This window comes from Halichoeres trimaculatus, unplaced genomic scaffold (genome assembly GCF_033239565.1).
Source record: "Halichoeres trimaculatus isolate MK-OKI-2021-1 unplaced genomic scaffold, fHalTri1.1 fHalTri1_scaffold_17, whole genome shotgun sequence".
NCBI lineage: Eukaryota > Metazoa > Chordata > Actinopteri > Labriformes > Labridae > Halichoeres > Halichoeres trimaculatus.
In genome coordinates, this window is record NW_027437195.1 from 7,879,294 (window position 1) to 7,895,626 (window position 16,333).

At 40.2% G+C, this 16,333-nt stretch overlaps 2 protein-coding genes across 2 annotated transcripts; both read left to right on the top strand.

Annotated features, from left to right (window-relative positions):
• The first annotated feature begins 1,666 nt into the window (after positions 1–1,666).
• On the top strand, positions 1,667–6,381 carry LOC141806202 (uncharacterized). Its single transcript, XM_074691530.1, has 2 exons — positions 1,667–1,930; positions 4,747–6,381. The coding sequence occupies exons 1-2, from the start codon at positions 1,762–1,764 to the stop codon at positions 6,279–6,281; spliced, it is 1,704 nt and encodes a 567-aa protein (XP_074547631.1). The 5' UTR covers positions 1,667–1,761; the 3' UTR covers positions 6,282–6,381.
• Positions 6,382–11,087: 4,706 nt separating this feature from the next.
• LOC141806204 (uncharacterized) lies at positions 11,088–16,320 on the top strand. Its single transcript, XM_074691533.1, has 2 exons — positions 11,088–11,351; positions 14,657–16,320. The coding sequence occupies exons 1-2, from the start codon at positions 11,183–11,185 to the stop codon at positions 15,676–15,678; spliced, it is 1,191 nt and encodes a 396-aa protein (XP_074547634.1). The 5' UTR covers positions 11,088–11,182; the 3' UTR covers positions 15,679–16,320.
• Positions 16,321–16,333: the final 13 nt, after the last annotated feature.

A 16,333-nucleotide genomic window follows, 5' to 3' on the forward strand; every position in this document is an offset into this window, starting at 1 on the left:
AGTGCGATTAATGAAATTAAAGGAAATTTTTAGTACGATGAAAATAAATCCCTGTTAGAAAAAATGTAAGATAGGATGGGGTACAATGTTTTGTGAGTGGTTTATGGTTTAAAAGAAAAAAAAATAAAGGACAAAATTATAAATGGAGGACTTAAACGGCAACTCCAGTTTTTTGACACTTGGACCTTATTTATAGGTGTGTGCATGCTCATATACTCACTCAGACAAACATCGTGCAGCTCGGAGTCCTTCAGAAGTTATTTAGAACCAACCGATTTTAGCCGCACTTAGCCGAGGCCACAGCAAGGGAGCTTCAGCGCGGGACATAATCTCTGCAAAATCGCTCATTTCGGCTATATTTTTTCATCCATCGCCAGTGTTATCATAAAGTCAGCTCATCTACCGTCTTCAGACTACGACTTTGAGTATGACGGTTGTCCTTACCGGTTTGAGCCTGAGTACACGGACGAGGAGCTCCATGAAAGAAGGATGCAGAGGGAGAGAGACGAAGAGCTGTCTCGAGAACAAAAAAACAGGAGCACGTCCACGACTCAATGCGAACTGGTGGTGCGCTTGTGGACAGTGTTCGCCTATGGCAGCAGAAGAGGAGTGTGTTTGTGATAACGCTTTCACTTTTTCACTGCGTTTTAAGTGATTTTGGATCCAATTTTGTTGTGTGGGGCCTTAAGCCCTGATCCGTCATCAAGGAAAGACACATATTCCCAGCCCCTGCTGGGAGCTGGAGGGTGGGTCAAACCAGTGGAAACTGCCCCTTCTATCCTCTGTATGGAGGAGCAGCACACACTCAGCCTGAAAGAGGTGACAGAGAGAGTATATCTAAAGGTTGAGCTTGGTTCATGCTTCACACATTCATGAGGTCCACGTGTCTTCATGTAAATAACCTCATGTTTGCAGCCTTGCTCCCTGGCAGGGTCCTTTTCAGGTGGAAAATTTACATGTTGCATATTTCTGGAAATACTAACTTCTGTGCTGTGACAAATTTTAGGCTTTAAAACATTTTCTACACATTCAACTAAATTCACACAATAGTGTCTGGACAGCCTATCACACTCTGTACTTATCATCCTTAAAGAGAACTCTTCACAGCCCAATACTCCTGATCGTTCTCACCTGTCCCTGAACGATGCAACGAGCATCCCCCGAATTCATGCAGACCCTGTTTCTGTCTACAGGAATACAACCAGCAGCTATTTTGGCAGAAAACAAGTCCAGGATCAGTTAGATGTTGTGTTTTTTAATATTTTCAAGCGTTGACACAAGAAGAAAGCTTCAAACACTATTACAGATAGAGTTTCAAACACTGATGCTCTGCTTTTTGTGCTACCAGATTCACACATAACATGTTTAACATTCAGTTCATTTACTGTTTTTTTTTTCACATGAATAAGGAATAATTTGTTAATGTTGACATTTTAAACATCATTAAAACGATATTTAGGGCGTTTTTCATACTTGAACCTTGAGAAATCCAGTCCAGTGAAACAAAAAGTTGAGTAAAACAAATGTTAAGGTTGTGTGAGTTTGTGTCCTGATGATTGGAGCCAAAGTCATGTCATCCACTAGGTGGCGGTAATGCAACGAGGGCGTGTGACAACTACTATAAAACACCACAGAAGAAGATGAAGTTTTCCAGTCAAAACGTGCAGGAGCCGCTCCTCGTGGGAAACACTGAAAATCCGCTCAGACAAAGACACCTTCGATTAGTGATCTTTTTCTTCTTTGACTCTTGGGTTTCAGAAGATGTTCAGATTTAAAGAACTTAAAGATTTATTCGAGCGGCGGCTGCTCGCTGCGGTTATCAGAGACCTGGGAGAACAAAGAACAGTATCTGGATACGAAGAGGAGCTCCAGCGCCAAAGAAAACTACTGGATGTGATTTTAATCCCTGAGATAAAGCTGCACAGAGCAGGTGAGTTTCTGAAAATGTGTGTGTGTGATATTGTTTCAGGGAATCGAGCCAGTAGCTAAGGTTCATAGACGTAAGCTCTGACCAGGTAACGCAAAAACCACCATGAATACCCCTGGAAATGTGGAATCTACTGTGGTTCATTGTGTGGAAAAAGAAGGCTGTTGTTAGGTTTTTTTTTGCCGTATTGGTGAGCATATTATTTCTTTTAAGTGATAATTTAATTTGAAGCTTTAACACGAACACAGAACGGTAGTCCACGACGGTCGTGAGGTGCTTCATCATGTTTGTAGTGTTTCCTCCGTGTGTGTCGGTAGTAAGCTTTACAGACGGGCTTTGATACGTGTATTAGCCTACGAAGCCGCCCCGACTGTCGGCTTCGCACACAGAGTAATGCCAAATTTCGCCCCATGCACCGGCTTTTCCGACTAGCTGCGGCGGTTCACAGGAGCGCTGTAACTTGAACCCATGTCTGTGACTCTGTCTGTACTTTTGCATGCAGCTTCAGAAATCAAACAGTGAGTTTGTCAGCGCGAGATCGGATAATTAAGATGCACGTTAACAACTTTGTCGGACTGAAAACGGCCAAGCATCGACACGTGAAGCTAATACAGGCTCACTGTCTAACCTCACAACAACACACACACTGTGGAAAGAGAGCAAGTCTCCGCCCAGTCCTCAGAGAGGAGAGAGGACCCAGCTCGGTGGCTGCAGACTCACAGGGTGCCTGAGTCAAAATGTCTGATTCAGACGAAAAATTGACTTGGAGTATCGATACTTAAAACACGAGGTATTGTTTACTTTTTGAAAACAGGGAGTATCGATACTTTCTAAGTATCGGTATATCGTGCAACCCTACTCCTGCGCATCCATTTCACTGGCGTGCACATGATTCAGTGCGCGTGGCTGCCTCTAAGTACTGCCCCTTTCGCTCGACCTCGGGCCTGTCCCCTCTGAACTGATGAGGTAGTTGGCTCTGGGCTGTATTTCGGATCAGAGTCTAATAAGGGGCTCTGACAAGCAAAAAAAAAAAAAAAAAAACTGTGATATTTGATTAGTCCTAGAGAAAATGTACATGTACTATTTGTATTATAGCTTTACTCCTGATATCATGTCACAGGTAAAAGTGGACGAATCTAGCAGGGCAGTCGCGGGTACAAGTTTGTTGATTGTTTAACGTTTTGGTGTTTCCTTACCTCTAAATGAGACATGAATCTACGTAGTGCAAAACATAAAATGATGTGCTGAGTCTGTCTTTCAGTCATTCACAATCATAGTTGCGAATCAGCGGCGCCCATGCATGTGAGCGGGGGCGTTGCTTTGAACTGTAACTGTGAATCAGTTCTCACTGTTCATTTATAAAAGCTATTCTAAAGACTAGACTTGTTCGGGATTTAACATCTCCCACGAAAACCACAGCAGGTGTGAGTAGTATGTTAAATAGAATTACCTCAAATTATTTAGGGGGCTTAATGATATCTTAGGGGGGCTGAAGCCCCTCAAATTAGACCTAATGACGCCACTGTTGGGTACAATGTTGCGAGCAGAATTTCTGTGTTTATCCTAAAAGAAATACACACAACAATGAAGTAGTGTGCTTTAGAGTTGAGTGCTTATGCTGCTCCATAACAGTCTTCATAATGAACAGTAATTACATATCAGTCATGTTAGGTTATTCAGTCACTTATTCATAATAAAACACTGTGTTAACATAACTGAAAATATAATGATGACAGGAAACTAGTGATGTCACGATACCAAAATTATGAATCGATGCGAAACCTGCCTAAAAATTTTTGATACCAATACATCAGTATCTATACCAATAGTCTTCTGTGTTAGATCTGTTATTAAAACTCTTTCACAGATACAACACTTTAGTGTCTCCTGTAGGTTTCTAAAGTTAAAAAACTACTCGTCACTTAGTTAAACTGTGTCAACACCACACAGCTCTGTGACTCAGGGCTGCGTGTGCTCCACAGCTCATGCGTTTACGACATTGATCATATGTCGTATCAACTACAAGCAGTGGTGAACTAGTTTGCTTGTCACAAAGTAACTGAAACTCGTTTGACTTTTGTGTTTGTGCATGTTGTTTGAATCTGTCACTCTTGCTCTTAAAGGAGGTGAGGATGCTGAACGGTGAAGCGCTTCATCATGTTTGTAGTGTTTCCTCCATGTGTGTGTGTGTGTGTGTGTGTGTGTGCAGTGTTTCCTCCATGTGTGTGTGTGTGTGTGTGTGTGTGTGTGTGTGTGTGTGTGTGTGTGTGTGTGTGTGTGTGTGAGTGTGTCGGTAGTTAGCTTTATACACGGGCTTTGAACACTCTACTTATCATCCTAAAAATAAATGCTTCACAGCTCAACACCCCTGACCGTTCTCACCTGTCCCTAAACAATGCAACAAGCATCCAATGAAAACATGCAGAACCTGTTTCTGTCTACAGGAATGCAACAAGCAGCTATTTGGGCAAAAAAGAAAGCCCAGAAAACAAGTCCAGGATCAGTTAGATGATATATTTATTTCACAGTTCAGCCCTTTTTAGGTAATAAGACATGGAGAGAGTATTAGTAACTAAAACCAGAAATAATTTATGTTTTAAATCTAAAAATCTGCTATGTGAACAGAAGAGACATTTAGAATAAGTAACAACAGTAATCTTCAAAGACATTATATATTTCTCAGTCTGTATCTGTCCATTTATTGGGAAAACAGCAGAGCTGATGATGAAGATCCTGAGTTTCTTTTCTTACAGGTTTTCTTTTCAATAAAGGTAAAATGATCTGATATCTCATAAATATTTGTTCACTGTTTCCTGCAGATGTTCAGCTACTTAAGGTGAAGAAAGAGGAGCTTCCCCCTGAGCAGCAGGAGAGGAGCCCCTATCCAGACCAGGAGGATAATGAGTTCCCACTCATTAAAGAGGAGCAGGAGGAAGTGTGGATCGGTCAGGGAAGGGACCAGCTTCAAGGTCTGGAGGAGGCTGATACCAAGTTCCTGTTCACTTCAGTCCATATGAAGAATGAAAATGATGAAGAGATACCTGAGTCCTCATTGCTTCATCAGAGAGGAACTGACCATATGGACACAGCAGCTGGTGGAGAGGACTGTAGAAGACAAGAACCAGCAAAGACCTCAGATTCAGAAACATCTGCCACAAACAATAAGGAAGATACTGTAGAGTTGCCCAATCGCCCTAAGCCTGGTAATACCAATCATGAGGTTTCTCTGACAATGGAAAAACCTTTCATCTGCTCTGAATGTGGGAAAGGATTTTCCCAGAAAGGAAGTCTGACCACACATATGCTTGTTCACTCAAGTGAGAAACCTTTCAGCTGTTCTGAATGTGGGAAAAGATTCTCCCGAAAAGAAAAACTGACCAGACATATGCTTGTTCACTCAAAAGAGAAACCTTTCATCTGTTCTGAATGTGGGAAAAGATTTTCCCAAAAAGACAAACTGACCAGACATATGCTTGTTCACTCAAGTGAGAAACCTTTCAGCTGTTCTGAATGTGGGAAAAGATTTTCCCAAAAAGAAAAACTGACCAGACATATGCTTGTTCACTCAAAAGAGAAACCTTTCAGCTGCTCTGAATGTGGGAAAAGATTTTCCCAAAAAGGAAATCTAACCACACATATACTTGTTCACTCAAAAGAGAAGCCTTTCAACTGCTCTGAATGTGGGAAAAGATTTTCCCGGAAAGGAAGTCTGAAAACACATATGCTTGTTCACTCGAGTGAGAAACCTTTCAGCTGCTCTGAATGTGGGAAAAGATTTTCCCAAAAAGGAAATCTGACCACACATGTGCTTGTTCACTCAAAAGAGAAACCTTTCATCTGCTCTGAATGTGGGAAAAGATTTTCCCGGAAAGGAAGTCTGAAAACACATATGCTTGTTCACTCGAGTGAGAAACCTTTCAGCTGCTCTGAATGTGGGAAAAGATTTTCCCTTAAAAAAGTACTTACCACACATATGCTTGTTCACTCAAAAGAGAAACCTTTCAGCTGTTCTGAATGTGGGATAAGATTTTCACGGAAAGATGTACTGACCACACATATGCTTGTTCACTTAAAAGAGAGACCTTTCAGCTGCTCTGAATGTGGGAAAAGATTTTCCCTAAAAAAAGTACTTACCACACATATGCTTGTTCACTCAAAAGAGAAGCCTTTCAGCTGTTCCGAATGTGGGAAAAGATTTTCCCGGAAAGATGTACTGACCACACATATGCTTGTCCACTCAAAAGAGAAACCTTTCAGCTGCTCTGAATGTGGGAAAAGATTTAAACAGAGACCAAATTTGAAAACACATATGCTTGTTCACTCAAAAGAAAACACTTCATTGCCCCTAATGTGATATAGGATTGACTTTTAAAAGAGACTTGAACAAACACATGCTTGTTCACTCCAAGATAAACCTTTCAGCGGCTCTGACTGTGGGAAAAGATTTTTCCAAAAAGGATATAGAACCACACAAATGCTTGGTCATTCAAATGAATGACTTTACATATGTTTGTTTAAGGAATTTATCTTTACATATGTCTGTTTCAGGAACTTGACTTTACATATGTTTGTTGCAGTAGAAGAAAAAAAAATGTCTTCTCTGAATTTGGAAAGGATTTCATCACAAATCAATTTTCACAACTCAAATTGTCAGAAGCAACAGACCTTACTTAGCTGCTTTGTGTGTTTGATTTCCCCTCCAGCTGACTTAAGAGTTTCAGTTGAAGGGAAAACCTCCTCTTCAGCTCTGGTTGCAGTAGATTCTCTTTATGTTGTTTTTAAAGTGGGGGCCTCAGAAAATGTATTTTGAATTTGGAAAGAAAAAAAAATAAAATAAAAATAATACAAATGTCCTGAGCTATTTTTCTGCTGTTTTTGTTCTTTCAAACATCTCATTTTGACATTCATAAATAACACCAATAGTTATATTCTTTGTATCAAAGATATGACATTGAATTAGTTAACCACTGTTTGTATTTTGGTTGGAAGATTAAGATGTGAGTCACAGTTCAGTTTTGTTGCATATTTACTGTTTATGGATACATGGTTAAAGATTGAAAGTTGTTTTTAAAATTCACCTCGTGCCATAAATAATGATGCATTAAAATCAATTTTGTCATCAATTAAGGACATGGTTCAAACATTTCACAATGTACCTCATTTTTACAGATGGAGCACATTTTGTGTTTTTTTCCTGATCAAAAAAGAGGGTTAAGGATCTCTAAACATCAATAATAATAATAACAATAATTTAGATTTTGGTTGCAGTAGCTTCTCTTTATGTTGTTTTTAAAGTGGGGGCCTCAGAAACTTTATTTGTATCTAGCTGCAAATGAACATTTTTACATCATCAATTTCCTTGTAAGAAATGTTTTCCCTGGAAAAAGTGAAAACAACAATGCTGTCAGCCACAGGTACTCTATAAACGCATCATACAGTTATTCTCTGCACACAGTGGCACAAACAGAGCTGTAAAGTCAGTGAAATGACCGTTACAAAGGGCCATTTTGTGAAGCTAGCTAATTGTTGTTTGTATTACAGTTACAGTTATAATCTTCTCATTGTCTGATGAGGTGGTGATCAGGTAGCATTGGTTTCATAGTTGAACGTCACACCTCCAGGTAGAAGATCCTCCCCTATCTACAGGATCAGAAGACTGTGCTCCCTTGTGACAGTGTTACCAAAAACTAAAGTTTGATTGAATGAGGGAAGTGTTATTGTGAATGAAATGAATGAAAGTGCGATTAATGAAATTAAAGGAAATTTTTAGTACGATGAAAATAAATCCCTGTAAGATAGGATGGGGTACAATGTTTTGTGAGTGGTTTATGGTTTAAAAGATAAAAAAAAATACAGGACAAAATTATAAATGGAGGACTTAGGAAGATTTACTGTGGCTTTCGTTTGGAATGCTAAAGACATTTTAAAAGGACAAGCTGGTTAATTTTCGCTGGAAGGGAATCCTCGCATTATTTAGAGTGGGAAAAGACTGTGTTTGGGGTTCTATTTGAGAAAATATTTTGGTTTGAGTCTCAATACACACCGGGTGTGCAGGAGAGGCGTTCTTTGATTTTTTATTAAATGGTCAACTTTTGTTGGATTTAAACTCCGTCTCATGAGAGTTCATTGATTTCATTTGTTTAACCTCTCTTATTTGGGTCTGCTTAAATACGCTTTGTTGGCAGAATTTATCAGTTTCCTAAAAGTTTCCCCCCTTGAGTGTTTTAACTCTACTCGAGAAGGATCGTGTCGTTACACCCTTATCTCCAGGCCTCAGCTGAACAGGGGGGAGAGCGTCACAGAGCAGGTAAGTACAAAGAGGCCCAGGTAGGACTGTGAGGAAAACCCTGAGGAGAGTGCTCCCTCTACTTCAGGACGCCACTCCTCCACCACCACTTGGGGTGCAGAGGACTACAGGAGCTCTGCTCCATCCACATCAGGCTCCTCCAGAGGAAGAGGACCAGTGGAGAACTGGTTCATGGTGATGGATGACAGCGACTCTGATCAGCCTGTTTCCTCCAGGATGTAAAACCTTTGGATCTGGCAGGACTTTGTTTGAAGCCTCACAAACCGTCCCACGTGTCAGGTGGAATTTGGTGGCATCTAGCTCCATGGCCTCTAATCTCTGTCTTTATGAAAGTGTTCCTTTAAAAGAGGATTCCTCTTAATGCTAAGTTTTAGGACACGTTTATGAACTGTGCTTTTATCCAAAGCACCTCTGTTTAACATCATCTCTGTTTGATAAGAAAAAAGGTTTAATGAGAGAAACGACGAGCTGAAAACAGGCACTAAAGACCGTTTCTGGATCATAAAGTAAGTAATAAGTAATAAAGTGTTTGTTGTTAGTTTAAAACACAAAACAGTGAACACAACCATCATCAAATCAATATAATGGAGGATTAATGCTGAAACTGAAATCTAATAAATAATATCTACCTGAGACACAGTAAACTGGGTTATATTAATTAGTTTCAGAGTTCATGATCAGATGGGCTCTAGATAAAGGCTAAATAATTCATAAATAATCTAACAATCACGCATTTTACCAGTAAAGTGATCCATGAGCTTCTAAACAGCACACAGAATAAACAGAGAGCAGGTTTTCTTCATGGTGACATGAACAGGTTTAAGGAACAGACATAACTCTGTTACTGTTTCTGTTTGATCAGAGTTATTACAGCGCACATGTGCAGACACACAAACAGCTGTTAGAGCTGACTGACAGATGATCCAGAGGTGATCAGCTGATGCCGTCATCACTGAAACACTTGGCTTCATGTGACGCTCCGGAGGAGAGGATGTCCCATTGTTCTAAAGACAAATCTCCTCCATCCTCTCTCCTCTCTTCATTTCCTCACGTCTCTCCATCATTTCTGGTGGGAGGGACTAAGATCAAGTGAACGACGCAAGTGGAGGAAGGAAGGATGGAACTCTGGAGCTTTGAGATGAAACCATGGACAGACGAAGGAGCTCCACAGGTGAAGCTGAGGCCATAATCAGCAGCAAAACAGAGTCTCCTCCCACCAGTGACTCTCACCCTCCCCACTTTAAACAAATTCACAAATAAACAATATTTACAATTAACTAACACAATGCACATAAACACCAAACAAATTCAGATAAAAGAAAAACCCAATTACCCCATTTCCCCCTAGGGATGGGTACTGAATCAGGTACTTTTATGGGTACCGACCGAATTCTGTCAAAAGTACCGGGTACCGATTCAGGTGAAATCAAAAGGTACCATGTTTAGGTACCCAAATGCATCCTTGTGACTGTGATGGAGTGGAAGGGTAGGTGATTTTCCATGCTGGACATAAGCACAGAATTGCAAAGTTATATGTTGAAGAGGAAATATGTTAAATTGAAAAAGAAAGTGTACTGTATTATTAAAATAATTAATATTTGTACCACATAGACACAAAAAAGTACCAAAAATTGATACCGTTGAGTACTGGTTCTTTTTAAATGTGAAAGGTACCCATCCCTATTTACCCCCCTCCTCTTTCTCATCCCTGATCACTAAACTCTGCCTACACTCTGCTGGAGTCCTGCAGCTAATGTGCATGCAGCCTGCATGCTTACTACAGCGTTTTCAGTCCCTCAGTATTTTTGTGTACACACAGATTTTTTTTCACTGCGTTTTAAGTGATTTTGGATCAAATTTTGTTGTGTGGGGCCTTAAGCCCTGATCCATCATCGAGGAAAGACACACATTCCCAACCCCTGCTGGGAGCTTGAGGGTGGGTCAAACCAGTGGAAACTGCCCCTCCTATGCCCTGTATGGAGGAGCAGCACACACTCAGCCTGAAAGAGGTGACAGAGAGAGTATACCAAGGTTAAGCTTGGTTCATGCTTCACACATTCATGAGGTCCACGAGTCTTCATGTAAATAACCTCATGCTTGCAGCCTTGCCCCCTGGCAGGGTCCTTTTCAGGTGGAAAATTTACATGTTGCATATTTCTGGAAATACTAACTTCTGTGCTGTGACAAATTTTAGGGTTTAAAACATTTTCTACACATTCAACTAAATTCACACAATAGTGTCTGGACAGCCTATCACACTCTGTACTTATCATCCTTAGCGAGAACTCTTCACAGCCCAACACTCCTGATCGTTCTCACCTGTCCCTGAACGATGCAACGAGCATCCCCCGAATTCATGCAGACCCTGTTTCTGTCTACAGGAATACAACCAGCAGCTATTTTGGCAGAAAAAAAGTCCAGGATCAGTTAGATGTTGTGTTTTTTAATATTTTCAAGCGTTGACACAAGAAGAAAGCTTCAAACACTATTACAGATAGAGTTTCAAACACTGATGCTCTGCTTTTTGTGCTACCAGATTCACACATAACATGTTTAACATTCAGTTCATTTACTGTTTTTTTTCACATGAATAAGGAATAATTTGTTAATGTTGATATTTTAAACATCATTAAAATGATATTTAGGGCGTTTTTCATACTTGAACCTTGAGAAATCCAGTCCAGTGAAACAAAAAAGTTGAGTAAAACAAGTGTTAAGGTTGTGTGAGTTTGTGTCCTGATGATTGGAACCAAAGTCATGTCATCCACTAGGTGGCGGTAATGCAACGAGGGCGTGTGACAACTACCATAAAACACCACAGAAGAAGATGAAGTTTTCCAGTTAAAACGTGCAGGAGCCGCTCCTCGTGGGAAACACTGAAAATCCGCTCAGACAAAGACACCTTCGATTAGTGATCTTTTTCTTCTTTGACTCTTGGGTTTCAGAAGATGTTCAGATTTAAAGAACTTAAAGATTTATTCGAGCGGCGGCTGCTCGCTGCGGTTATCAGAGACCTGGGAGAACAAAGAACAGTATCTGGATACGAAGAGGAGCTCCAGCGCCAAAGAAAACTACTGGATGTGATTTTAATCCCTGAGATAAAGCTGCACAGAGCAGGTGAGTTTCTGAAAATGTGTGTGTGTGATATTGTTTCAGGGAATCGAGCCAGTAGCTAAGGTTCATAGACGTAAGCTCTGACCAGGTAATGCAAAAGCCACTATAAATACCTCTGGAAATGTGGAATCTACTGTGGTTCATTGTGTGGAAAAAGAAGGCTGATGTGAGCTTTGTGGTGTTTTGGTGAGCATATTATTTCTTCTAAGTGATCGTTTAATTTGAAGCTTTAACACGAACACAGTACGGTTATCCACGACGGTCGTAACAATGGCTGTTGTCCTGTTGTATGTACTGGCGCGAAGCGGAGCATGACGTCACCATTTCTACTGAAAACACCGGCTTACTGTTGACACGGCAACGGTGTCGGCAGCTCTTCAGAAAAAAATCCACTCTGGAAGCTGTAAACTGGAGTCCAGCTGCATGTGTCAGTGGGTGTTCAGTTTACAACAGCTGTTGAAACATGAAGGAAGTCCTTGAGATTGCATCTATTACTTTTAATTTTATGACCTGCTCAGCTTTAGCTGTTTTTATTACCCATCGAGTGTAAGGCTATCTCATTTTACCATATTACTTATTCAAATTGTATTTTATTTATTTTCCATGTCCTACAGACAAATAACTCTATCTTTAGACTCACCCTGTGCTCCTCTGCCCTGACTCATACATATCAATAGGGATGGCGAAGTGACTACTGTTAATGTATTAAAATCATTATATTAATAATAAATAATCATAAACTACTGTTAGAGGGGGGCTGGAGTTAATTGTTAACTACAATCAGAGATAAATACTTACTTTTTGGAAAAACGTCCTGATATCCATTCTTTATTGATGGTTAAAATAAAGACTTATTGTGTCTTGCTTTACTCCCAAGTCCATGACAAGAAGATAGCCTCCATCATTTTGACTTTCTGTCCAGTAACAAGGAGGAAGAGACAGAAAAAGCCTGTCCACCGCTCCTAGCTTAGCTCAAACACTGGGAGTCAATATGAAAGTTTAACCTGTCTCTGCCTCATCATCAGATAAACTCTTCAGCACTCAAAAGAGTCTTGTGTGCCCTTTGTGAGTTTTTCTTACTTCATTAGTTAAAGGTATAATTGGTAGTTTGATTTAGATACACTTTTTGTTATGCTGGTTAAAATGATCAATATGTACCAATGGCAAGAAATACATGATGTGTTCTTAAAGTAGAGCGGAAAATATCCGCTATCTACAACAGGAGTGAAAAAGGGAAAACACCGACCAATTGTCATCCAGGGACACCTTGTTTGAAAACCAATCAAATCCCCTCGCCATTCTGGCTGCCTCCTGCGCGTACATTTCACTGGCGTGCACATGATTCAGTGTGCGTGGCTTAGTTGAGAAGAAAGGAGCAGTGCTGCAGAATGGCGGAGAAGCTACCTATACCTCGTTTGCCCGTTGCTGCTCCTCCAGCTAAACAGAGCAAGAAAAGAAAGATGGAGGCTTTCTTTTCTTGTTATGTTCCCCTGCCTCTTATTACTGCCCCTCTCGCTCGACCTCGGGCCTGTCCCCTCTGACCCAATAAGGTAGTTGGCTCTGGGCTGTAGTTCAGATCAGAGTCTAATAAACTCTCACCACAGGGGCTCTGACAAGCAAAAAAAAAACTGTGATATTTGGTAAGTCCTAGAGAAAATGTACATGTACTGTTTGTATTATAGCTTTACTCCTGATATCATGTCACAGGTACAAGTGGACGAATCTAGCATGACAGTCGCAAGTACAAGTTTGTTGATTGTTTAACGTTTTGGTGTTTCCTTACCTCTAAATGAGACATGAATCTACGTAGTGCAAAACATAAAATGATGTGCTGAGTCCGTCTTTCAGTCATTCACAATCATAGTTGCGAATCAGCGGCGCCCATGCATGTGAGCGGGGGCGTTGCTTTGAACTGTAACTGTGAATCAGTTCTCACTGTTCATTTATAAAAGCTATTCTAAAGACTAGACTTGTTTGGGATTTAACATCTCCCACGAAAACCACAGCAGGTGTGAGTAGTATGTTAAATAGAATTACCTCAAATTATTTAGGGGGCTTAATGATATTTTAGGGGGGCTTCAGCCCCTCAAATTAGGCCTAATGACGCCACTGTTGGGTACAATGTTGCGAGCAGAATTTCTGTGTTTATCCTAAAAGAAATACACACAACAATGAAGTAGTGTGCTTTAGAGTTGAGTGCTTATGCTGCTCCATAACAGTCTTCATCATGAACAGTAATTACATATCAGTCATGTTAGGTTATTCAGTCACTTATTCATAATAAAACACTGTGTTAACAAAACTGAAAATATAATGATGACAGGAAACTAGTGATGTCACGATACCAAAATTATGAATCGATACGAAACCTGCCTAAAAAATGTTGATACCAATACTTCGGCATCTATACCAAAAGTCTTCTATGTTAGATCTGTGTTATTAAAACTCTTTCACAGATACAACACTTTAGTGTCTCCTGTAGGTTTCTAAAGTGAAAAAACTACTCGTCACTTAGTTAAACTGTGTCAACACCACACAGCTCTGTGACTCAGGGCTGCGTGTGCTCCACAGCTCATGCGTTTACGACATTGATCATATGTCGTATCAACTACAAGCAGTGGTGAACTAGTTTGCTTGTCACAAAGTAACTGAAACTCGTTTGACTTTTGTGTTTGTGCATGTTGTTTGAATCTGTCACTCTTGCTCTTAAAGGAGGTGAGGATGCTGAACGGGAAGCGCTTCATCATCTTTGTAGTGTTTCCTCCGTGTGTGTGTGTGTCGGTAGTAAGTTTTATACACGGGCTTTGAACACTCTACTTATCATCCTAAAAATAAATTCTTCACAGCTCAACACCCCTGACCGTTCTCACCTGTCCCTAAACAATGCAACAAGCATCCCATGAAAACATGCAGAACCTGTTTCTGTCTACAGGAATGCAACAAGCAGCTATTTGGGCAAAAAAGAAAGTCCAGAAAACAAGTCCAGGATCAGTTAGATGATATATTTATTTCACAGTTCAGCCCTTTTTAGGTAATAAGACATGGAGAGAGTATTAGTAACTAAAACCAGAAATAATTTATGTTTTAAATCTAAAAATCTGCTATGTGAACAGAAGAGACATTTAGAATAAGTAACAACAGTAATCTTCAAAGACATTATATATTTCTCAGTCTGTATCTGTCCATTGATTGGGAAAACAGCAGAGCTGATGATGAAGATCCTGAGTTTTTTTTCTTACAGGTTTGCGTTTTAAATAAAGGTAAAATGATCTGATATCTCATTAATATTTGTTCACTGTTTCCTGCAGATGTTCAGCTACTTAAGGTGAAGAAAGAGGAGCTTCCCCCTGAGCAGCAGGAGAGGAGCCCCTATCCAGACCAGGAGGATAATGAGTCCCCACTCATTAACGAGGGGCAGGAGGAAGTGTGGATCGGTCAGGGAAGGGAGCAGCTTCAAGGTCTGGAGGAGGCTGATACCAATGTCCTGTTCACTTCAGTCCATATGAAGAATGAAAATGATGAAGGGATACCTGAGTCCTCATTGCTTCATCAGAGAGGAACTGATCATATGGACACAGCAGCTGGTGGAGAGGACTGTGGAAGACAAGAACCAGCAAAGACCTCAAATTCAGAAACATCTGCCACAAACAAAAAGGAAGATACTGTAGAGTTGCACAATCATCCCAAGCCTGGTAAAACCAATCATGAGGTTTCTCTGACAATGAAAAAACCTTTCATCTGCTCTGAATGTGGAAAAAGATTTTCCCGAAAAGGCATACTGACCACACATATGCTTGTTCACTCAAAAGACAAACCTTTCAGCTGCTCTGAATGTGGGAACAGATTTTCCCAAAAAGGAAATCTGACCACACATATGCTTGTTCACTCAAAAGAGAAACCTTTCAGCTGCTCTGAATGTGGGAAAGGATTTTCCCAAAAAGGAAATCTGACCACACATATGCTCATTCATTCAAAAGAGAAACCTTTCAGCTGCTCTGAATGTGGGAAAGGATTTTCCCAAAAAGGCAAAGTGACCACACATATGCTTGTTCACTCAAAAGAGAAACCTTTCAGCTGCTCTGAATGTGGGAAAGGATTTTCCCGAAAAGGCATACTGACCACACATATGCTTGTTCACTCCAAAGCGAAACCTTTCAGCTGCTCTGAATGTGGGAAAAGATTTTCCCGAAAAGACGTACTGACCAGACATATGCTTGTTCACTCAGGTGAGAAACCTTTCAGCTGCTCTGAATGTGGGAAAAGATTTACCCAAAAAGGACCTTTGACCACACATATGCTTGTTCACTCAAAAGAGAAACCTTTCAGCTAATCTGGATGTGGGACAGGATTTAAACAGAGACCAAATTTGAAAACACATATGCTTGTTCACTCAAAAGAAAACACTTCATTGCCCTGAATTTGATATAGGATTTACTTTTAAAAAAGACTTGAGCAAACAAATGCTTGTTCACTCAAAAATTAAACCTCAGCGGCTCTGACTTTGGGAAAAGATTTTCCCAAAAAGGATATCGAACCACACAAATGCTTGGTCATTCAAATGAATGACTTAATATATGTCTGTTTGAGGAATTTGACTTTACATATGTTTGTTGCATTAGAAGAAAAAAAATGTCTTCTCTGAATTTGAATAGGATTTCTTCACAAATTAATTTTCACAACTCACTATTGTCAGAAGCAACAGACCTTACTTAGCTGCTTTGTGTGTTTGATTTCCCCTCCAGCTGACTTTAGAGTTTCAATTGAAGGGAAAACCTCCTCTTCTACTCTGGTTGCAGTGGATTCTCTTTATGTTGTTTATAAAGTGGGGGCCTCAGAAAATTGGAGTAAAGGTTAAACAGGATCTAATTCTTATTACTGTAGATATTTTTTCATTTCAGTTTTTATATTTGTCCTGAACATACAAGATGTAAAGTGCCATAATTATCAGGGTCTCAAGTTCCCAATTGTACTATACCGCACTTTGA